General features: G+C 48.6%; 1 protein-coding gene across 1 annotated transcript in view; it reads left to right on the forward strand.

Annotated features, from left to right (window-relative positions):
• The window catches only part of LARP1 (La ribonucleoprotein domain family, member 1), a 60,588-nt gene that overhangs the window by 16,541 nt on the left and 20,788 nt on the right, over positions 1–23,259 (forward strand). The window contains exons 2-5 of the mRNA XM_010829400.1: positions 15,174–15,204; positions 21,749–21,810; positions 22,074–22,139; positions 23,055–23,229. Of these exons, the coding sequence (XP_010827702.1) occupies positions 15,174–15,204; positions 21,749–21,810; positions 22,074–22,139; positions 23,055–23,229 (334 nt within the window). The remainder of the gene's footprint in view (positions 1–15,173; positions 15,205–21,748; positions 21,811–22,073; positions 22,140–23,054; positions 23,230–23,259) is intronic.

Below are 23,259 nucleotides of genomic sequence, written 5' to 3' on the forward strand. Positions count from 1 at the left end.
ACTTTGCCAACAAAGGTCTGTCTAGTCAAGGCTGTGGTTTTTCCTGTGGTCATGTATGGATGTGAGAGTTGGACTGTGAAGAAGGCTGAGCGCTGAAGAATTGATGCTTTTGAACTGTGGTGTTGGAGAAGACTCTTGAGATTCCCTTGGACTGCAAGGAGATCCAACCAGTCCATCCTAAAGGAGATCAGTCCTGGGTGTTCATTGGAAGGACTGATGCTGAAGCTGAAACTCCAGTACTTTGGCTACCTCGTGCGAAGAGCTGACTCATTGGAAAAGACCCTGATGCTGGGAGGGATTGGGGGCAGGAGGAGAAGGGGACAACAGAGGATGAGATGGCTGGTTGGCATCGCTGACTTGATGGACATGAGTTTGGATAAACTCTGGGAGTTGGTGATGGACAGGGAGGCCTGGCGTGCTGCGATTCATGGGGTTGCAAAGAGTTGGACACGACTCAGTGACTGAACTGAACTGAACTGAGCAGGTTTTTTGTGTTGTTGGTGGTTGTTAAGCATTTGGTTGAGATTTTGGTGTTTTCTAAGAAGATGTCTCCACTGGAAGATTAACCTGTCACACTATTTATGTCTTTGATGGTGGTTGGACTGCACATCACAGGCCTGCAGGGCCTCTGTTGCCCAGCTTCAAGACCTAAGAAAGAGCCTGGAGTCAGCAACAGTAGTCGGTGGTTTAATGGATGGAGGGAGCTTTCATGTCTGAAGCAAGATCCTGGAGCCACACCTCATCGTGTGGTGGATGACATGGCAGGGCACACGGGCATCTTCACTGGGGTGGCGGGGGGGGAGCGGGGGGGAATAGGGAAGCTACTAGTTATACCAAGAACAGCCCTTGTATTCAGTGATTTCATGGGATAGGAGTTGAACATGGCTCGCCCAAGCCATTCTTCTTTTCTACATGACAGTGATAGAGGTGACAGGTCCTGGTCTTCAGGGCCCACCGGAGCTTCACTCAACGTGTTTGCAGCCTTGACAGGGTAATTGGAAGGCTGCGTTCATCTGGAGCTGGAGTGCCTTCGGGTGACCTCTCCACCACTGTGATTTCCAAGCAGTAGGACTTAGTATCCATACACAGTGGCTTGGGGCTCTCAGAGAGTGTTCCAGGAGACAGGAAGTAGATGCGCTCAGTCTTCTAAGGTCCTGGGCCTGAGCACACTGATACAGTATCACTTTTGTCATAGTGTGTTGGTAGAAGTCACAGATCCCTCTGAGAAGGAAGGGGAGGGGACACGGGTCCTGCTTTTCAATGGGAGGAATGTCAGTTTGCTGCCATCTCTATTACTACTTGGCAGTTTCTGATAGTGGTGAGTGCTGTTAAAGGAACAGTAACTAAGAAATAAGGATTTGGGATTGTGTGGGTGAGGGTAGCTTCAATCAGGGTGTCAGCGAATACCTGTAAGGGTGGGCCAAGATGGGATTGATAAGGAACCTGCTGATGAGGAATAGCAGGTGCTAGGTGGGGATGAGTTTAGTGTTCTCCAAGGAACTGACCTGAGAGGCTTTTGGAGGCCAGCTTAGGAAGTTTGGGTGCTGTTCCGAAAGCAAAGAAGGAGGTGGCAGGAGCTGATTTTTCCATTCTGTGGAGAGTGGATTGGGGTTGGGGCAGAAAGGCCAAGTTAGAAGCAGGGAAACCCCGGGAGGAACTGCTGCAGTTATCCAGAAAAGAGATGGAAAGGAAGAGATGATGGCATAGTGCCTTGGGCCATTTGACTAACTTAATGTCCTGTCCTTGCCTCCTCCAGACTAGGTCAGTTTAAGAGGAAGTTTTCTGATTGCTATTTCTTACTTCCTCCTCTTTTCTCATACTGTCCAGGAGTCTCTTGGCCCCAGAGCCAGGAGGAGTGTGAGTGTTTTCCAACTTCCCTGCCCTGTCCCAGGCCCCATCCTTGAGGGGGAGGGGGAGTCGCATGGGCTCAGGCATGGTAAGGCCTGGAGATGGGGAATGAGCTCGATGTGGTCTCTCTTTGTCACTGTTTTCTGTTCCTGACTTGTCGGAAACTAGAGTGGCTTTTTCATTTCAGGTAAGAACTTCAGGGTGGGGTCAGAGTGAACTGACAGAGCTGAAAGTCTAGAGATCCCTGTTCTGATTTCAGCCTGGCTCTCACATTTCTCTTGGCTGGACCTTCAACTCTTAACAACTTGTATGGAGGGATTGGATCCCATGCTCATGAATGCATTGTCCATCCTTTGCTGATGTGCCTTTATCTTGCCCTTGGGCTTAGCCGGGGGTCCTCAAACCTACCTCAGGGGTAGCTTGCCTTGTTGAAGACACATGCCCCAGGGAACCAGGCCAGATTGTCCAGAGCTTCCACTTCTCTCCTGATGAACAAAGACCTCACACACATCTAATTCATGATCTTGGTTAATATTCACATTCCCTTGGGATCTTCCTACAGTCCCGATCCTGTTTTACAGACCAGAAAACCATGGTTCAGAGAGGTTCAGGAATTTGCTCAAGGCTGCTTTGTAGTTGGTGGGATTCCAGCCCATGGCAGACTGAATCCAGACTTCTGCCTTACTTACCATCTGGGTTTGCATTCTCCTGGACCACAGAAATATACGTACTTCACCTGAAAAAAACTTTCTGGGAGAGAGAGGACCCGCACAGATCTTCAGAGAGCAGGAATCTCTGCAGGCCCTGGTTGGCCCAGCCTGGAGGTCCCAGCTTTGCCCGCCCTGGCCACCCTCAGTGGGTATGAGGCAGGCCCTGGAACTTCTGATTCTGCTGGGGAGCCCTGGCACCTCTTCCTTCAAGAGATGTTCCTCTTCAGCTCTGTCAGGCCACGTGCAGCCTGCTGGAAAGAGCCCTGCTGACCTTGTGGTTTCTGGGCATGGCCTCCCAGCCAGTGGGAGGGGTGGGGACCACTCTCTGTGGGCATTGGGAAGCTCTCAGGCTCTGGGTTATCAAAAGGGATGGGAAATACTATTATGTGTTGAGTCTTTTAACTTCTTTTGAAGGGGAGATCTTTTCAGCTTATTCAAGCAGCACCAGTTCATTGTAGGAAGATGTCAAAATGTGTTTCAGTGAAAATAAATCCCTTGATAATTTGTTTCACCACCCGCCATAAATACTACTAAGCCACGATACCTTTTTAGATCAATTGCTGCCTAATAAATACAGTGCAAGCCATATATATAACTAAAAACTTTCTAATAACCATATTTTTAAAAAGAAAGATAGGTGAAACCAACTTAATATAACCCAGCCAAGATAATCACAATATTTTCATTTCAGCATATAATCAGTATAAAAATTATTCTTTATACTGTCTTTTAAATCTGGTATATCTTTTATACATTTACCTAAAGTGCTTACTTCTCAGTTCAGACTGGCTACATGTGTTCAGTGTCCACATGTGGCTAGTGATTACTGTATTTGACAGCATATTTCTAGATTTTTTCTTCTTGAGTCACACACTAGTATATTTTGTATGTATTATATATGCACATACCTTTTTAAAAAATAGGGCTATAATATTTTGTGAGCCAAAATTTTTCCCCAACTTAGAAACAGAGGCTTTCAGAGGCACTTAGGACCCTCAAAACAGGCTTGGTAAGGAGGGTCACGTCTTTCTGGTGAGGAAGGTTAAGGAACTGGCCAGTACTTCATTACTGCCAGTGCAGATGCACATGCTCTGCTTCTCTGCTGGAGCCCCTGCTCTCCCACTGCCCCTGCAGGCACCTAGAGTTGATCTGTACCCTGTGTGTGAGCGCACGCACACCACTCTTTTGCTAAGGGAAGCAGGTCCACACAGGGGAAGCTACTGACCAAGGCTGTTGTACAGGGTGCAGCATTTAAAACCCAACACTCCCAATGCCCAGGTCAGTGCTCTTTCCATCACACTCAGCTGGCTTCCAACAGCTTTCTGCTTGGGTTTGCAACTAGCCAGAGCACAAAGCGTGGTCAGAGGTAAGAGCTAGGCAGAGCCCTCCACTTGGGTTTGTCCTGGGATGCCCACAGAGCCCACAGCACATCCCCAGTGGAGGCTGACCAGCAATGGGACAAAAACCAGCAGGGCCAGAGTGAGTGCAGAAGGGAACATGTATGGATTGGCCTGGGTGAGGTCAGGACTTAGAAATCTCTAAATAATTGGTTAGTTTGTCGAACAGTGCTGTTGCCCTAGTGCAGGGCCAGTTTCACACCAGACCACTTTTGTGGCAAGAACCTCATGTCTTAGCAGGTCTGAGGTTTGTAGGAGCCTGGTTTCATTTTTTTTTTTTTCTTCTTCCCCCACACCTAAATCTTTGCCTCAGATTTTCAGCCTGTAAAATGGGGCTGCATTCTAGGCATATCACTAGCCTGCTTCTGTCCACCCCTTGCCTCTTCATAGGAGGGCTGGGATGAGCAGCAGCCCTGGGTTGGGTTTCAGATTAAAAGTGGTCAGATTTCTGACGATTGGGGTTTTGAAGGCTAGGTGGATTCAGGATATCCAGTCTTCCTGTCCCTTACTGTAGCACCCAGCAGCCCCAAGCCAGGCCTCCAAAGGCTGGGAGGGGTCTGCTTCAGGTACCAGGAGTTGGCAGGTTTGTACTCCTCTGGGAGCTCTGAGGAGCTGAGGTGGGACACTGTCCAAGGTGGGCTGCGAGAGCTGAGGATTCTAAGCCACCATCCTTGATTACTCCTGGGGTGTAGTCTTACTCATCAAGTCCTTGGTTGGAACAGTTGGTACTGCCTTTGGTTAGACCTTAAAACTTTACGAAACACTTCTTTATTCTTATCTCGCAGTGCCCTTGAGGTGGGTGGTAATTGGCCCCCTTTTATGGAGAAATTCCTTCTCTATAGGGTCATGGAGATGAAGGGAATTGCCCAGGGTCAGAATTAAAAACTGGCAGAGCTAGTCCTCCCACCCTTTTAAAGCACAACAAATAAGGAAAAAATCCAGGAGAGTAAAAAAAAGATAAGCATCAGTCTGTTATTAAGTAAGATATTGCAAGGGAGGTATTTAGCACAGTGACAGTCATACTTAAGGGCTCGATAGTATTATAGCTCCATAACCATTTGTGGAAGGATACTTGACTTTATCGAATTGCCCTGGGCATAGCAGTTTGTCTGCTGAGCAGGAGAAAGGAGTGTGAGGGCAGTCTGGAAATGCTAGACTCCTGGCTGGGAGTGGAGAGGCTGCTGAAGTCCTCTGTTGGCTGCAGTTGGGCTTCCAGTTGTTCTGGCATGGTCTCTGCCATTCCAGGTCTTCCCTGTCCCAGCCCCTGACTTGTTTCATCACTGCCTTTGCCTCTCTGAGGTGGCAGCTCTTTGGAGATCCTAAACTTGAGGAAGGTCAGAGTGCAGTTTGGCTTTGGAAGCCATGCTGAGGTCATCTGTTAACCAAAGTCTCCTGGGTGGCACCAGAGCAATCAGGATGCTTGTGATGGTTCTGTCTTCTGCCTTGTTTCTTCAAGGGTAGAGACATGTGAGGCCCTTTAAGTGGTTGGTGCTGTTGGAGTGGAGGTTAGAAGAGGACTACACCTGGAAGCATGCTCCCCAAGGTGACCTAGTGCAGATGCTCTGACTCGGTCCTCCAGACACAAGCCTTTAAGCTTTCTTCCCTACACTGGGCCAGCTGTTGATAGACCCTGAGCCCTGAGAAGGCCAGGGAAAACCTGCCCAAATGGAGGAGGTATTGCTTAGAAATGCTCTCAATTTCCTAAAAATGGCCCCCGCCTCCGCGCCCCTCCCCCACCACCGCCAGCGTGGAAGCCCCACCTTACTCTTCAAGACAGAGCTTAAAACATGGTTCTTGGAGGGATGAGAGGGGCGCTAAGAAACATCCAATATTAAGTACCAATAGGCTCACCAGTGGAGAAGGCAATGGCACCCCACTCCAGTACTCTTGCCTGGAAAATCCCATGGACGGAGAAGCCTGGTGGGCTTGTGGTGCATGGGGTCACTAGGAGTCGGACATGACTGAGCGACTTCACTTTCACTTTTCAGTTTCCTGCATTGGAGAAGGAAATGGCAACCCACTCCAGTGTTCTTGCCTGGAGAATCCCAGGGACAGAGGAGCCTGGTGGGCTGTCGTCTGTGGGGTTGCACAGAGTCAGACACGACTGAAGTGACTTAGCAGCAGCAGGCTCACCGGTGAGTGAGATGGGGTAGAAAAATTTGTCACTAGTCTTACCAGAGATACCTAAACTTCCAAATAATAGCTAACACATCACTCCAGCACTCTTGCCTGGAAAATCCCATGGACAGAGGAGCCTGGAAAGCTGCAGTCCATGGGGTCGCTGAGGGTCGGACACGACTGAGCGACTTCACTTTCACTTTTCACTTTCCTGCATTGGAGAAGGAAATGGCAACCCACTCCAGTGTTCTTGGCCTGGAGAATCCCAGGGATGGTGGAGCCTGGTGGGCTGCCGTCTCTGGGGTCGCACAGAGTCGGACACAACTGAAGCGACTTAGCAGCAGCAGCAGCAACGAAGACTTATGTGCTTCCCCAAGTACTTAAAAAATAGCAACTCATTTAATCCTCAGAATCCCAGTAGGTTAGAAACTGTTTCCATTTACAGAAATCCAGAGTCACTTAGATGGGAGTGGCAGAGCTGGAACTCGAGCCCAGGCTCATTCTTAACCATTGCACTGTCCCGCTGCTGGAGGAGCGGATCTGGGCTGACCTTGGGGATGGAGCAGCCCAGTGAGCTTTCCTCCAGAGGCATCCATTCTGTAATTCTCACTTGTGTTTCTGCAGTTTGTTTTTCCTGGGCCTTGCCTTATCTCTGAAAGAGACCAGATCTAAGGGTTGCAGGTCTTAACCTGGGCTGAGGACGGAGTGGTCCCTGGAGGGAAAGTGCATTGACTCCGCCACCACCCATGTCAGCTCTCATGTCAGTCATCAGTTCTTGGGCTGGATCCTTGTCAGTCTTACCCATTTCTGTATCCACAATACGTAGTATGGGCTGAATGGTGGTTGAGATGAAGAACATTTTTCACTGGTTACCAAACTGGAATTATAAATACATTTGTGACTGCTGTCCCTTCTCCTGCTCATAAAAGACATTGCTAATTGATCACAGGCTTTTCCTGAGTCTGTCTACTGAGGTTCCTCAGTACAGCATCCCAAGCAGTTTAGATCAACCAGTTGCAGGTAGAGTTCAGATTAAGGCTTTATATAAACTGAGCCCTCAGAGGATAGGGACTTGTTTACTGTTACTTCTCTAGTGCCTGGCACACAAAACCCCTCATGTCAGTGGTCACGTTTCATAATAGAGTGGCAGGAGCCCAGGGCTGACATCTTTAAAAACAAATTGATGTTCTTGGAACAAACCAGGAAGCTCACTGAGTCTCAGTTCTGTCTTACTGTGTCATCTGGGGAGAACCATATCCACCCTTCCTACCTCAAACTGATATTGTGAGAGTTAGATGCAGTGATGGATGAGGGAGACCTTATGAACTGATTAGTCACGAAGGATACAGAAAGGGTAATTTACCTGAATGGGTAGCTTATGCTTTCTTCAGCTCTCCTCTGTGCCCTGAAGCAGGGCCTACATAAAACCTCTGCTTTTCTACTTCCCTTTCTGTCTCTCTAGTCTGTCTTTTGTCCTGTGGGATCTCTGCAGTTTCCTCCGTCCTCCCCTTTCTCATCTGCTGGAGGAGGCAGAATTCTCCTGGGCTTGGTGTAGCCAGAGCCCAGGCCTTTGGGTTACAGGCCGCCCTAGAGTGTTGCCTTTGCAATAAAGAGTGCTCTGATTCCTGGCTGTGCTTTGCCCCTGTCCCCTGTCCTAAATGGCATTATCCTTGCCTGGCAGGTGAGCTAATAGGTTCAGAGAAGTGGATTCTGGTGCTGATGGCTTTAGTCCCTTTAGGGTCTGCTTGAGCTGGAGCCCTTTGGGATCTCCACCAAGTATCTGTCTCTGGCGGTACTGAGAGACCTAGGGTAGCTGGGCTTTCAGTTTCAGATCCTTGGTGTCAGCTCCCTTCTCACTGTGTGACCTTTGGAGCGACCCAGCCTCCAATAAAACTGGAATAGCTTCACCCTTGGGGGGATTAGAAAGTGCACAATAGGCCTATAGCAGGAGGCCTGAGGTAAATGTTTAGTAAGTGGTAGCCATTATTATTTAATGGATTCAAACCTCAGGGCACTGGGTGAGCAAACAGCAAGGTTTAGAGGGAGAATGGAAGCTGTAAGAGAGAGGCAGACAGGTCCCTTCAGAGCCTTCATTTCTCCTTGTAGCACAGCCATAGGTGGGAGCTCATTGTGAAACAACCTTGAGCTCAACCCAGACTGACTTTTGTGAACTCAAGTCTGTCAAGATACTTGGCTCACTTGTGGCTTCTTGGCTTGACCAGTCTTGGTTCCTGATGCTAGAGGTTGGATGGTGGGAAAGAGTGGATGAGCTCCTTGGTGCATCTCTCTTCTGACTGCTCTCTGTATGTAATTAAAACTTGCTCGCTCCTGCTCTTCTGAGCTGGTTAATTCCTGTTTGCACTTCCAGTCCATAAGTGTGAGACCATGGATTGACACTTGGAGACCAGAGGTCCCTTCCTGCCAGTCTCACTCATTGGCGGCTCAGTTCTCAAATACTAATTGGCATCAGCATTGCACAGGAAACTTGTTAAAAATGCAGATGCCCATGCTTTGCCTCTCTCTGCACACTGCTTTTTTGGAGCTTGGGGGAAGTCAGGAATCTGCGCTTAACCCAGGTCCCCCACATTCTCAGGTGTTCTTAGCTTATGGAAGTGGTGTTTCAGTCCTGCTAGCTCAGGGTCCCTGTTCCCACAGTCATGAGGGTGAGGGGTTTGTATACAGCCTTCTGCTCAGGGACTCCAGAAGAGTGGGAGGTCAAGTGGGAAGAAGGAGACTTCAGTTCCATTTCCACCAGAATAGTTCTGCAATGTATTTTTCTTTTTTAGACATTATTCAATATTTAATACAATATAAAAAGAAAAACATTGAATAAGAACCCATGTACCCACTACCGTTTCTTAAGAAGCACACCCTGATTCTAAAATGGTGTGGTTTAGTTACTCAGTCATATTCGACTCTTCGTTACCCCATGGACTTCATCCTGCCAGGCTTCTTTGTCCATGGGATTTTCTAGACAAGAATACTGGAGTAGGTTGCCATTTCCTTCTCCAGGAGGTCTTTCCGACCCAGGGATCGAACCCCGGTCTCCCGCATTGCATGCAGTCTCCTACATTGCAGGCAGATTCTTTACCAACTGAGCCACCAGGGAAGCCCAGTCAGTTCTAAAATACTAATACTAAAAAATCTCCCAGGCCTTGAGAGCAAAGATAAACAAATGGGGCCTAATCAAACTTAAGAGCTTTTTGCACAAGAGGAAATCATAAACAAGACAACCTGTGGAATGGGATAAAATATTTGTAAACAGTGCAACTTGCAAGGGGTTAATTTCCAAAATATTCAGACAGCTCATACAGCTTAATATCAAAAAAGAAACAACCCAGTCAAAAAAGTGGGCACAAGACCTGAATAAGCATTTGTTCAGAGAAAATACACAGATGGCCAATCGGCACATGAAGAGATGCTCAGCATCACTAATTATTAGAGAAATGCCAATCAAAACTACAATGAGGTATCACGTCACACCAGTTAGAATGGCCATCTTCAAAAAGTCTACAAATAATAAATGCTGGAGACGGTATGGAGGAAAAGGAAACCCTCCTACACTGTTGGTGGGAATGTAAACTGGTACAGCCACCACAGGAAAACAATATGAAGGTTCTTAAAAAACTAAAAATAGAGCTACCGTATAATACAATTATCCCACTCTGGGGCACAGAGCTGGACAAAACTATAATTCGAAAAGATACACATTAACCTCCCCCACAACCCCCCCGCCATCCAGTGTTCATAGCAGCACTATAATAGCCAAGACATGGAAGCAACCTAAAGTGTCCTTTGACGGGTGAATGGATGAAGATGGTACATATATACAGTGAAAGAGTAATCAACCATAAAAAATGAAATACTGCCTTTTGCAGCGGCATAGATGGACCTAGAGATTATCATACTAAAGTAAGATAGAAAGACTAGTATTATATCACTTCTGTAGAATCTAAATAAATACAAATGAATTTACTTACAAAACGGAAACAGCCTCACAGATACCGAAAGCAAACTTGGGGGAAGGAGAGAGATAAAGTAGGAGTATAAGATTAACACACTGCTATACATAAAATGAGGAGAAGGCAATGGCACCCCACTCCAGTACTCTTGCCTGGAAAATCCCATGGACGGAGGAGCCTGGTAGGCTGCAGTCCATGGGGTCGCTAGGAGTTGGACACGACTGAGCAACCTCACTTTACCTTTCTCTTTCATGCACTGGAGAAGGAAATGGCAACCCACCCCAGTGTTCTTGCCTGGAGAATCCCAGGGATGGGGGAGCCTGGTGGGCTGCCGTCAGTGGGGTCGCACAGAGTCAGACACGACTGAAGCGACTTAGCAGCAGCAGCAGCATACATAAAATGTGATTCCCAAGGTGGCTCAGACAGCGGTTAAGAATCTGCCTGCAATGCAGGAGATCCAGGTTTGATCCCTGGGTCCTGGGTCAGGAAGATCCCCTGGAGAAGGGAATGGCAAACCCACTACAGTATTCTTACCTGGAGAATCCCATGGACAGAGAATCCTGGTGAGCTACAGTCCACGGGGTCACAAAGAGTCAGACATGACTGAAGCGACTTAGCATGTATGAAATAGGTAAGCAAATAAGAATTACTGTATTGTATAGCATAGGGAATTATTTTTGATATTTTGTAATAACCTATAATGGAAAATAATCTGAAAATATATATATAACTGAATCATTTTGCTGTACATGTGAAACTTTAACACAGTATTGTAAATCAACTATGCTTCGTAAAAAATTTTTAAAATACTAAATGCAATTTTGTGGTTCTGAGTAAGCCCTGTCAGAGTTAGGAGGTGAAACTCATTTGGTCTATAACGTCAGGTATGTCCAGAGGAAACCTACCTTAGAATTACTAAGCAGATTCCTGGTTCCACTGTTCCTGAGCAAGAATCTCTGGAGAGTGGGACCCAGGATTCTGTATTTTGACAAGCTCCTCAGGAGATAATTTTTTTGCATTCTGAAATCTTATGGCCCAAGTCATTTGTAGCAGTGGTGTCAGAGGTGGATTGTACCCTTGGAAAACTGGCTTCATCTAAGGTTGTGGTTAGGGTGATCAGTGAGTGTGAGGATAGAATTAAAAGATGTCAGGAGTGCAGATGACTGGATCCTCACACCCCAAGCATAGTCCTTAGAGAGAAACTGAAGCCACCCAGAGGGGAATTCTCCCAGGCCCCAAGGCCCCAAGGACAAGGGCTGTAGTGCTGGTGCCAGGGCTGGTCAGTCTCCCGACCACCAGGCCCCCGCCCTGGACACTTGGCTCACTGTCGTGGGACATGGGCAGTGGTTCTTTCCTACTGTGGCCAGATTCCGCTGTTAAAAATACACGATCTCTAGTTAAATTTGATTTTCAGATAAGCAGCAAATACGTTTTTTAGTATGCTGCTGCTAAGTTGCTTCAGTCGTGTCCGATTCTGTGCGACCCCACTGACGGCAGCCCACCAGGCTCCCCCGTCCCTGGGATTCTCCAGGCAAGAACACTGGAGTGGGTTGCCATTTCCTTCTCCAATGCATGGAAGTGAAAGTGAAAGTGAAGTTGCTCAGTCGTGTCCAACTCTTAGCAACCCCATGGACTGCAGCCCACCAGGCTCCTCTGTCCATGGATTTTCCAGGCAAGAGTACTGGAGTGCGGTGCCATTGCCTTCTCCATGTCCCAAATATTGCATGGGACATAATTAATCTAAAAATTTACTATTATTTACCTGAAATTTGCTAAATCTGGCAAATTGTTATCTTTTTAAAAAGATTTTTTATTAAAGCACCAGATTCAGTAATTGACTCGTTTTCTTAAATAATTATTTTTAATAATTTAAAAAATGCATTTAAAGATGCATTTATGGTAGTTTTCTGTTTACCTCTGCCCTTAATTTAAGCTGTTAATCCTATGAGCTGGCAGCCACCATGAACCCCTTTCACGGTTTCAGAAAGTGAGAGGTTAAGTCTTACTCTAGGATCTTCCATGTGAGATGCTTTTCTGCTTCCTGATGAACCTGCTTGCTTGGGTTTCATTCCTCTGTGGCCCTGTTAATGCCTATCAGGTTACAAGCCACATGAGAAATTGGTTAGATAAGACCATCTCCCCTGGCTTTATGAGTTCCTTATTTTGAGGACAGCTGGTGGTTAGAGCATTCTTAGGTTTACATGGACTCCCAAGTCCCGGATAGCTGCTCTGTCCTGCCTCTTAGCCCAGGGGCCTACTTGGTTGGGTAGATGGGTAATGTAGGGGTCACGTCTCCTCTATATTTCCTGAAGAGGGGAGGGAGTGGAATAGGTCACCAGTGAGCAAGGGTGTGGAGTCTGCTGGTAGGGCAGCCTGTCTCCTTATCCACAGTGTCCCAGTTGGGGTTTCTTATGTATGACGAGGCCTCCAAGGCTGGCCCAGACTCAGCAGCAGAAACAGATCAACTACTTTTATGGGGAGCAAGCCCAGTCTGGCTAAATTGGGTTAGGGGAATTAGTCTTTATCCAAGCACTTCAATTCCCCTTATGTTTCAGGAATGGTTGGCAAGTCTCTACTATTTCTGCTGAAGTTTTCCTGTTACCAAATGTCCCCAACCTGCACGACTGAAGCTGTTAGGATCCAAGCATTTCAGAGAGCAGGAACCTGAGGATCAGTGAGGATGCCCAGCCTGCCTCACTGGGTAGATGGCTGGTCAGGCCCTTTGGGGCCCGCCTGCCGCACATCTTCCAGAGGGGCCGAGAGCCTCCCCTGGAGAAGTCAGGTCGCTGGTGAAAGTGGGGCCCTACACTCCCAGATCCACTTCAGCCAGAGCACCCCTCCTTTTCTGTCAAGTAGTCCAATTCCATGTGAGAAGCTGTTCTTAAAAACGGGGACTTCTGGGTCTGTTATAGGCATCATCAGTGGGTGTGGGGAGCAGTACCTGGAATGTTTGGGTCCCTGAGGCCCTGCCCCCTAGTCTGCGAATTAATGCAGTTGTGTTGTTGAGTGGCCTCCTGACCTGTGGGAAAAACTCTGAATCACAAGGCAGCAACGTGATGTCCAGTGCTAGCTTCACAGCAGTTCACTGCCTGGTTCCTCCTGGGCCTCAGTTTTCCTGCCCGTACAATGGCATGAGTTCTCAAGTTCCTTCCAGCCTTTCTGTCCAGTAACAGGGATAATCCAGAGTAGTTTCTTGGGGATTCAGAAGCCTCTTGCAGCAAAGAATGCCTTAGACTTAGGACAGTTAAAATGAGTTTGTGTTAGGTGGTAGGTGAGCACAGGCACAAGGAAAAAGGAGCTTTGATGTCAGCAGCCTCCTGCATAAGGACGATGGTGTCAGTGGGGCAGCAGAGCATTGCAGCCTGCCTGAGGATTGGCTCTGAAATCCAGGGCCTGGCTGCTGGATGATGGGCCTGCCCCTCAGGGCTTAGAAGAACAATACAGGAACCTACAGGCTGGATATGGCTTGGAAAAGTTTTGTTTCTTAATGTGAATTCATTAATAGTATTTAGAAAGCAGAAAATTACTCTTCCGCACCAAGTTTATTTTTCTGTATTTCTTGAAAACTCAGATGCTCTGGCAACATAAGCTTGCATTCCTGTGTGGTGTGGCGACTGCCTTTGAGTGGGTGCTGCCCTCTGCGCTAGTGTCCGTGCTTCCCCGCTTGCCACGCCGCCAGCCAGCTCTGTGATTTGTGATGTAGCCCAGGGCCTGGGGGCTTACGCCTGAAGTCGGGGACCGCTGGGGAGTTTCAGGGCTGTTTTGTTTGCTGCCCGCACACTGTTCTGTTTTCCACAGCTGATGTCTGGTGTTTGGGTTGAAGCACACTGCTTCCAACTTGAAGGAGAACAGGGCATAGGTCTAGACTCAAAGGGTTGCAGCTGCCAGGCTGCCCAGCTTGTGCTGTTTGGACATAATGCAAAGGGGTAATTAACCTCTCTACCCAGAAAAGAATGCTCTGGAAGTTCTTTGAGAGGCACCCATACCGATGTAAAATTCTTCATTGGGCCAGCCGTGAACAGGCTGCAGTCCTGGGTTCCAGGGGCCAGTGAGCAATTCAGAAAGATCCCTACCCTTGTGGAAATCCCAGTCATTGCCTATATAGGGCATGTAGCTGGCTGGTGAAGCCCAAGGTGGAGTCAAGCTGTACCTGGGTTTTAGTCTACCTAAGGCAGGTGGCCTCTCTGAGCCTCAGTTTCCTCATCTGTAAACCGGGAGTCATCATCACCTTACCTGTCTCCTAGCATGGTTGTGAAAAGTAAATGAGCCACTGCATGTGAGCAGTTTGTGTGGATAGTGTATGGACTTAGTAATTGATTAGTCTGGTGCAGTTGAGATGCACACAAATGCAAACATTTCAGGGGCTCATGAGTGCTCTGAAGACCCCACATGATAGACTGAATTAGAACTTGATCCAGAGTTGCTAGTTGGGCAATTAAGAAAGGCCTTGAGAAGAATTTACACTGAGATCTGTGAATAATGTCACACAGTATATATACTCTATGACCCTGGGCAAGTCTCTTCCCTGAGTTTCATTTTCCAAGCAACTGGAATGTCTTTTTGAGGCAGTTACATGAAATAGCACAAAGCAACTTAGAGCAGTTATTGGCGCCTACTCAGCACTTAGTAAAAGGTGGTTATTAGAATTACTGTTCTAACTAGAACCAAATGTGCTCTTCAGAAAGGCTGGGTCAGGGAGCTGGCACTTGAAGGCCAGAAGCTTCTCTGGCTGCTGGTATATTTCAGCTGTGATGATTATTAATTAGCTTTGGGGCAGGACTTCAGGGATTGGTACTGGTAGTGGGCGTGACCACAGCCACCCCAGGGTGGCTTACTTGGGCAGGGAGAGTCACCGCAGGCTAAAGGGTCACCGCCAGCTAAAGATAGTTGACTGGGGCTGGTCCGGACCAGGCAGCGTCATGTGACCACAGCCTGCCACCTGCGCTCCTCCTCCCAGGCCCAAGGGGCGCAGACTCTTCAGGAGCTTGCTTTGAGCGGAGTCCCATGAGCTGACTTCTGAAGGTTTCCCCTCTCTTCTTACTCCTTTCCATAACGGCACCCTTCAGCCCCCTCCTGTGTTTCCTCTGCACGTCTGGGGGAAATCAGGGTGGGAAAGCTGGTCAGAGAGAGCTGTCTGAAAAGTGGTGGCAACAGTAGGAATCAGTGAAGGTGAGGATGGTTAACAAAGCTTTTTTTTTTTTTTTTTACTCTTTAGATGCGTGTTCATGTGGAGGGGTAGGGTTGGTGTTGGGATCAGTGGGGATGGGATGAAAAGTCGGTGGTCCCCAGACTCCTCCTCTAAAGACCCCACCGCACCCCCAGGCTGGATGACAGCTGAGAATACACCAGACTTTTCTGACTGTGCCCCCAGGCTGGCCTGGGAGGGACGGGCACAGGTGGGTGATATAATCTAGACTCCTGTTGGCATTGCACTCTGCCTTAATGGTTTCTCTGCCTTCCGCAGTGAGGGTCCTGGGCTCCAGCTCTCAGGCAGTGGTTGGGGCAGAATCTATGTCAGCTGGACGCCTGTCCCTGCCCCTCACCCTCATTGGGGCAGAGGTAGGAATGGGGGAACTGGGGGGTGGGCCTAGAGGGAACGCCTCTTCCCTCACAGGACTGTGGGGGTGCCAGATAGGTGTGTTAGGGGTCAGTTTCCCTTGGCTTCTCTCTGGGTGGGGAAGAAGGGGATTGTCAAGTTGCCAGTGTTCAATCCTAGGAATGTCACTTGCCTTGCTCCATGACCTTAGATTTCCCTGTAGTGGGCCTTGGTTTTCTCCAGTGTGTAGGGCGATTTGAGGGTCTGCCCTATTGACCACAATGAGGAGGTAAATTGGACCCTCCTGCTAGTGGTTGAAAGCACAGGATTTAGAGTCAAATTGCTTGACTTCAAATCCTGTTCTGTTGCTTGCAGGCTGTGATCTTGGTAAATAACCTTTCCACCGTGTTCCTTCGTTTCCTCAGTTGTAAAATGAGACCAGTTAGAGGAGCTAACTCAGTGTTAGAACAGTGCATGGCATTTCATAAGTGCTCACTGTTAACATTACGACCACAGCTTGGTGCTAGCATCTCTTCTGCTCTGATGAGAAGTCTCATTGCTTGCCATCTTACCTTCTCTTCCTTCTCCCTGTAGATAGGAATATCCTGTGTTCAGTTGAGGAAGGTGAGGGAGGCCCAGGGAGGGTGGCTGGTAGGGAGTGTCTCCAAGATTATACAATTGGTGAGTATTGGAGTCTAGACTAGGTTCTGCTGGGACCCAGCAGTGCCTGTGAACACTTGTTTCTCTGCCTGGGGGAAGGCTCCAGCTAAAATAAAGGTTGAGGATTGAGGCCATAGACTCAGGAACTAGCACTTGGAACAGCAAAGCTCAGCTGTATTGCCAGGTCCTGAGCTAGATGCCAGAATCACTGCTATGAAAGCAGCCTGGTACCTGCTGTCAAAGGGGGTGGGGTGGGGTTGAGAATAGATAAGTAACCAGGCAGCTGATACAGTACAGTGAGAGCACAGAGCCAGGGTAGTTCACCTGGGATGTGGTTGTCTCTTCAAGAAGTTGACCTAATGGCCATAGGAATAGGTCAGCAGATGGGTACGAACGCCACTAATGCAGCCCCTAACAAATGACCTTGTTCCCCAAGGCAGAAGTTCTTTGCACTCAGGGTAAATTCAGCCTTTTTAGATACTTCGCTAATCTCCAGGAGATGATGCCAGCCCCAAAATAAATGTTTGGCCTTCCCCTGTCCTCCTGGCACTAAGGCATGAAATCTAGTAGTTCCTCTGGCCAGCCCCATCCTTCAGGCCTTCTCCCATCTAGCCCGGCCCCATCTCACTTTTCACCCACACTCATCCCTCAGTTTCATTTCCAGCTTTTCCCTTCCTGTTACCAGTCTTCATTTATTTAGCTGTACCGGATCTTAGTTGTGGCACTCAGAGTCTTCAGTCTTCTTTGGAGAGTGGGAATCTAGTTCCCTGACCAGGGATCGAACCCAGGCTCAAACCGTGGATTAAGAGTGCAGAGTTTTAGTCACTGGACTCCAGGGAAGTCCCCCTCTTATCAGTTCTTTTTTCTATAACCTGATGAGTTTGACTCATATCCGCATACCTTCCCCCCCAAAATCCTTCCCTAGTTTCTTGCTAGTTTACCAAGTCCTTGCTCCTTAAGACCTACATCTGGCCCTTCTAGGTCCCCCCGTGCCCTCCCCAAAAGGGTCAGCAGCTTTAGGATCTTTCTGGAAGCAAGCAGTGTAGAAAATACAGTTGGGACCTCCCTGATTGTGCAGTGGATAAGAATCCACCTACCAAATGTAGGGGGCAGGGGTTTGATCCCCAGTCCAGGAGGATCCCACAGGCGGCAGAGCAACAGAGCCTGTGAGCCAAACTATTGGTCCATGCTTCAGGGCCCGAGAGCCACAACTACTGAAGCCCACACACTCTAGAGCCTGTGCTCTGCAGCAAGAGAAGCTACTTCAGCGCAACTGGAGAGTAGTCCCTGCTCGCCACGCACAGCAGTGAAGATCCAGTGCAACCAAAAGTAAACAAATGAAAAATAATTTTTTTTAAGTGGGCTTGACCTTTGAACAATACAGGTTTAAACTGTGTGGGTCCATTAATATGTGGCTATTCTCGATGTAAAAGCAGTACTGCGTGATGTTAAGTTGGATTTTTCGACCGTGTTGGAGGTGAGTGCTCCTAACCCCTGTGTTGTTCAAGGGTCACCCATACTTTGTGTTTTTACCTGGGTTTACACCAGGTGTGTTTGGGCTTAGGTCTGTTTATAGGCTGACAGAGACTCCTTGAGGCCAGGCTCTCTTCCTCTTCTGTGCTGAGAAAAAGGTGGAGTGGCTGGATTTCTTCAACTGAAAGGAACTTCAGGCCTTCCCTCTGCTCTTCCTTCCTCTGGTGTGGCATGGGTTTTTACCACAGCCTCCCTGGGGACTGAGGCAAATCCCCCCCTTCCTTCTTTCCTCTCTCCTGGGGAGACCTGCCCTGGAGCCAGCCCCTTTCTTGCGGGGGAGGTGGGGCTCAGAGTGTGGAAAAAGAGCCAGGCTCCAGGAGAGGAGGGTATTGGTTTAGCTCCCCTTCTCTTCACCACTCACAGTCTTAAGTGAAAATAGTGAGTTTGCTGATCAGATAGAGCTTCATGAAAAATCTCCTGGTCTCCCTGTTCCCTCCCCAACCCCACCTCCACTGTGGGGTTCATTTAATACACGAATGAGCATGTGTTTGTAGAAAGCCCCTTGACACCGCCCCTCCACCCCCCGCGCCCACTCCCCGGAACAACATTCAGTACTGGCTCCTAGCAGACTCCATTTTCGCCTCTTCCATATCCCAGCTAACCTCTGCTTGCCTTGATGGAGAAGGGAGACACTCACAGAGCCTCTGCCTGCCATCCTCCTCCCCCTGAGTGCTGGGGTCACCTCGGGCCACCTCACCACACCTCTGCCTGGGAACCTGTCCCCGACACCAGTGACTCTTCACCAGGAGGTGGCGGGACGGTGCCCTGAGATTATACCAGGAAAGCTTTTTGACCCGTTTTCCCACCAGTGGACATGTGGAATCTCTGGTGAGCTGGAAGGAGCACTGGACAGAGGGAGCTGAGGCTTCTAGTGCCCATCCCGGCTCTTCCCTAGGGAAGCCCCTTATTAGCCTTTGGGAGCCTCAGTTGCCTATCTAAATGGAAGAAATCAGAACCACGGGCCTTTTTTGCTGCTCTCATGTCCTACAACTGTTTTCTTGGGCACATGCGAGGTGGTGAGTGTAGTGTGTCCCGAGCTGGGCTTGGGTCAGTGGTGGCTGTTAGTGGTGCTGGACATAAGGACTGGCCTCTTGCACAAAAGATTGGTTTCCATTGGGAGCCATTTTAGATGCCAGGCCCTGTACATTGTGGAGCTGTGTTGCGTGTGCCCACGTTTGTACACGTACATGCGCCTGGTGAAGATGGACAGTTGGGAGGGGACCCAGAAAAGGATGTGTAATTGAAGTTAGAAAACCTAGTCTTTTTTCCAACCTGCCCCCAGGGCCTGACAATAGCTCATCCGAGCCTTCATCCGAGCCTTCCTGCGTTCCCCTAGGCCCTGCGGGATTTTAACAGAGCTAGGGATTTTGCTTAAAGGTAGCAGTGGTTCTCTCTCCCTAAAGTATTTCTCTGTCTCTCTGGGGAATTTTATTCTTCCTTAGAGCAGGGACAGCCCGAGGCCCTACCTGAGAGCAGAGTAGGAACCAGGGTACTGAGGGTCCTTGGGATAGAGGGAGGCTAACTAGGGATGGGGCCTTTTCAGCAAACTTTTCAAAGGGCTAGCTGATTGGTTTTCCTGGGTGTGCCCAAAGAGCCACATTCCCCTGGTCAGCTTGGGATTGGTGGGGGAGTAGGGAGTCGGTGGGGTCTTTTAGTGGAAGCGGGTCACTCCCATTAAGGAGAGCCTGAACTTTTAGCAGTACTTTACCATTTGTCATCTTGAACAAGGTGTTAGGCAGGGTAATTATAGGATCTGATTCTTCCGAATTTTGAAAGAGCTTTTGTTAGAGGAAATAAGACAATGACCCGACAAAACTTTGCCTTAAACCTTTTTAGGTAGTCTTCAAGAGCACTTTGCCCTCTGAATCTGATTTCCCATTCCACTTTCATGATAATGACGTTGATGGTGCCGGCCTTTCGGCCTGCTCTTGTCCTGGTAGCACGCAGGGAGTGTTTTGGGGGTCTATAAGCTGGGTCCCTGGAGAAGTAATTACTGCCATAGCTTATGTGTAATCGAGGGAGTTGATCTTCTAACAGTTGCCTCTGCTGGTCCTAGTCAGGGAGCTGCGTGGTATTAGGCTGCTCTGGGCCAAACTGGAGTTAGCAAGAGAATCAGTGTGGAGTAAGGAGTTCCCTGGGCTTACAAGCTCCATCCTCTTGGAACTGAAAGAGATTTTTTGGTTCTGCACTGCCCAGCACTGGGAATAGGGGATGCTGTGGTTTGGGTTATAGAGCCCCAGCTCTCCTTTGGCATGTGGAATGTCTTGAGGCAGTGGCTCCAGTATGGGGTGGAAGCCAAGAATTCAGTGGCCTCCCAGTTAGGAATCAGGCAAGGACTCTCTTCTCATTAAGGGAACATGCGTGTGATCAAGAAGTGGAACATTCCTTTTGAGACCAGCTGGACAAATTTTTTTGCTCAGGGACTGGGGGTAGCTCTTGGCCTGGCATAGCTGGCCAACAATGGAGGCAAAGGGGTGGGTGAGCAGAGGCCCGGGTTGTATCTTATCCTGTGGGTCTCTGGGAAGGAAGGGTTCAGAAACTCCTGGTCTTCAGAACCAACTTGGAAAAACAAGTATAGGTGTAGAAAGGACCAGACTTATTAGGGCCACTTCCTTATTAAAAAAATTTTTTTTTTCCCCAAAAGTCCCTGGACTTTCCTGGCTTGCCAGTGGTTAAGACTCTGCACTTCTATTGCAGGGGCTGCAGGTGCAATTCCTGGTCAGGGAGCTATGACCCTGCGTGATGCACGGTACAGCCAAAAAATAAAAATTAAAAGTAATAAAAATAGAAAGCTCTTCTCTGCCCTGGTTGAAACTACTGGAGAATCCCAAACAAAATTAAATCACTGTAAACATACTACTTAAGTGAAAGTGAAATCGCTCAGTCATGTCCGACTCTTTGCAACCCCATGGACAGTAACCTACCAGGCTCCGCGGTCCATGGGATTTTCCAGGCAAGAATACTGGAGTGGGCTGCCATTTTTTTCTCCAGGGGATCTTCCCAACCCAGGGATCGAACCCGGGTCTCCTGCATTGCAGACAGACGCTTTACCGTCTGAGCCACCAGGGAAGCCCAAACATACTACTTAGGTCCTGGTAATATTTGGTTATATGTCTTCCAGAGTTCCTACTATGTGTATTTGTATGTATACCTTTTCAATTTATTTTACAAAAATAGGATTATAATTTTTTTTCATTAGTGTGTTTATGTTTTCATATCAGTAGAGATCATTATCATTTAAGAACACTCTGGAAGTTGCTCAACTTTTATTTAGCCAGTTCCCTACTGTTAGACATTATTTTCAGTGTTTTTGAAATTATGAATAGCTCTTGCAACATCTTTGCACATAAGCCTAAACACTTGTCTAATTTGTATCATTAGGAAAAATTCCTAAAGGTGGAACCATTGAGTCAAATGTAGGGGGTGATGGTCTCACTTTTCCTCTGGAAACTTGGAAGGCAGGCACATCTTCCTGTTGGTGACCACAGATCACTGAGGACAGAGCTGGCTCTGATGCACATGCCTTAGAAGAGGTCTTGGACTTCTTGGTTGCCCACTTAGGGTTTTTGTCTTGCCTTCCTAAGTCTACTCACATGAAGACTTCTAGAATGTTTGAGCCAGAGAGAGTCTTTCAGATTCCTTTATGGGATCTGCTGTGATTCAGGAGCCCTGGATTATAGAGCAAATCCTGCCATGGACCTAGGGTCTCCAGGCCTCAGTCCCCCTTACACAAGAGGGTAAGAGCTGTGAGAGACCAGTGTTGAATTCCTGGGGTTTGGGCTGTCTGCTTCTTCCATGATCTCACTTTCCGTAATTTCTTCAGAAAGCGGGGTTTGAGCATATGTCCCTCTTCTGTCCACCAAACCTTTGTCTGGGAACCTACAGGTTGCTTAGTGGCATGGGGCAGTGATGAGGGTGAGGAGCTGGTCGGGGGCCCTCTCTGAGGGGTGCTGTATAACCACCTCTCCTTTCTTGCTTCCACAGAACATTCTGCCCCAGCAAAGGTGGTGAGGGCAGCAGTTCCTAAACAGCGCAAAGGTGGCAAGGTAAGAAATATGAGTTGGCAACCCAGGGGTGGGGGTGGGCTTCCTGGATGGAGGTGGGAGCCTCTTTTCTGTTGTAGTGAGTGCTTCTGGGCTGCAGGGGATTTCTGAATAGCAGAGGCACTTTTTCTGGGTCTTTGTTGTGGATGGTTCTCGTGGACAGACTGGTTTTGGCTTATGATCTCTTGGTGGAGCTGTATTTTGGATGAGGGCCTGAATGGTGGAGGCAGGGTTACCCTGGAACCCTCACAGAATGTGCCTTGCAGGTTGGTGACTTTGGAGATGCAATCAACTGGCCAACACCTGGAGAGATAGCCCATAAGAGTGTGCAGGTGAGTCTGTGGGGAGGGATGGGCAGGTTTGAACTCCGTCTACATGTTCACATTTGGCCTCAAGCTTTCAGTGCCTCGGGTGTTAATTTTCTGTTTTTTAGAAGGAGTGGTTGGAAAATATGGGCAACCTTGAAATAGCTAAGAATCATCCTTTGAGCCCTTGCTGTGTGACAGAGACTGCCAAGTGCCATTTATCCACCATTTCACCTAATCCTCAGTGACTCCTAGATAGGCCCTTCGGTAATTCCCATTTTACAGATGAGGCCACTAAGGCCGGGAGGGGAGGTTAATCACTAGTCCTTGATGGCCAGGCGGGGATTGAAAATCAGTGTATCATGTTCTAAAACCTGTGTTCTCCACTTGGATTGCCTGTGAGTGCAGTAGAATGGTCATTAGGGCAGGTACCCACCTCCAGACCACAGGTTATGGGGAAGCTGACGTAGCTTTCCAAAGCCCCAGCAGAAGGTGGACCCCTGGTCAGTCCTTTCCCCATCAGCATCTTTTTTCCTGGCCTGACGGCAAGGTCTCTCATCGGCTTGGGCCAGTGGGCTTTGTTCACAGACAGGATTGGTGTGGACAGACCAGAGGCCAGTGTCTCCTCCATCCCACCGGTGATTCAGATCACATGGTCCTGTTGTAGGGAGTAAACACCTGGCCTTTGCAGGCCACAGCCCACGTTGAGGGGTTGTCTCTCTCATTTAGACTTAAGGGACCTGGAGAGGCGGGTTGTCCTCTGCTTCTTGCCTGTTTGACCACTCTTCCCAGCAAAGGCATGTCAGGCGTGAAAACAGGGCTATAGGATACATCCACCCCAACCTGCATCACGTGCTCCGGTGACAGGGAGCTCCCTTCCATCCCATCCTGAGTGGCTTTCAGATGCACGTCACTTCCCTGTTCCTCTGCTTCCTGCTGCAGCCACAGGCCCACAAGTCTCAGCCTGCCCGCAAGCTACCACCCAAAAAGGACATGAAGGAACAGGAGAAAGGAGAGGGGAGCGATAGTAAGGAGAGCCCGAAAACCAAATCCGATGAATCGGGGGAGGAGAAGAATGGGGACGAGGACTGCCAGCGAGGGGGACAGAAGAAGAAAGGTGAGTGACTTGGAGCGGGACTTGGGAGAA

This window comes from Bison bison, unplaced genomic scaffold, assembly GCF_000754665.1.
Source record: "Bison bison bison isolate TAMUID 2011002044 unplaced genomic scaffold, Bison_UMD1.0 scf7180017864505, whole genome shotgun sequence".
NCBI classification, from domain to species: domain Eukaryota; kingdom Metazoa; phylum Chordata; class Mammalia; order Artiodactyla; family Bovidae; genus Bison; species Bison bison.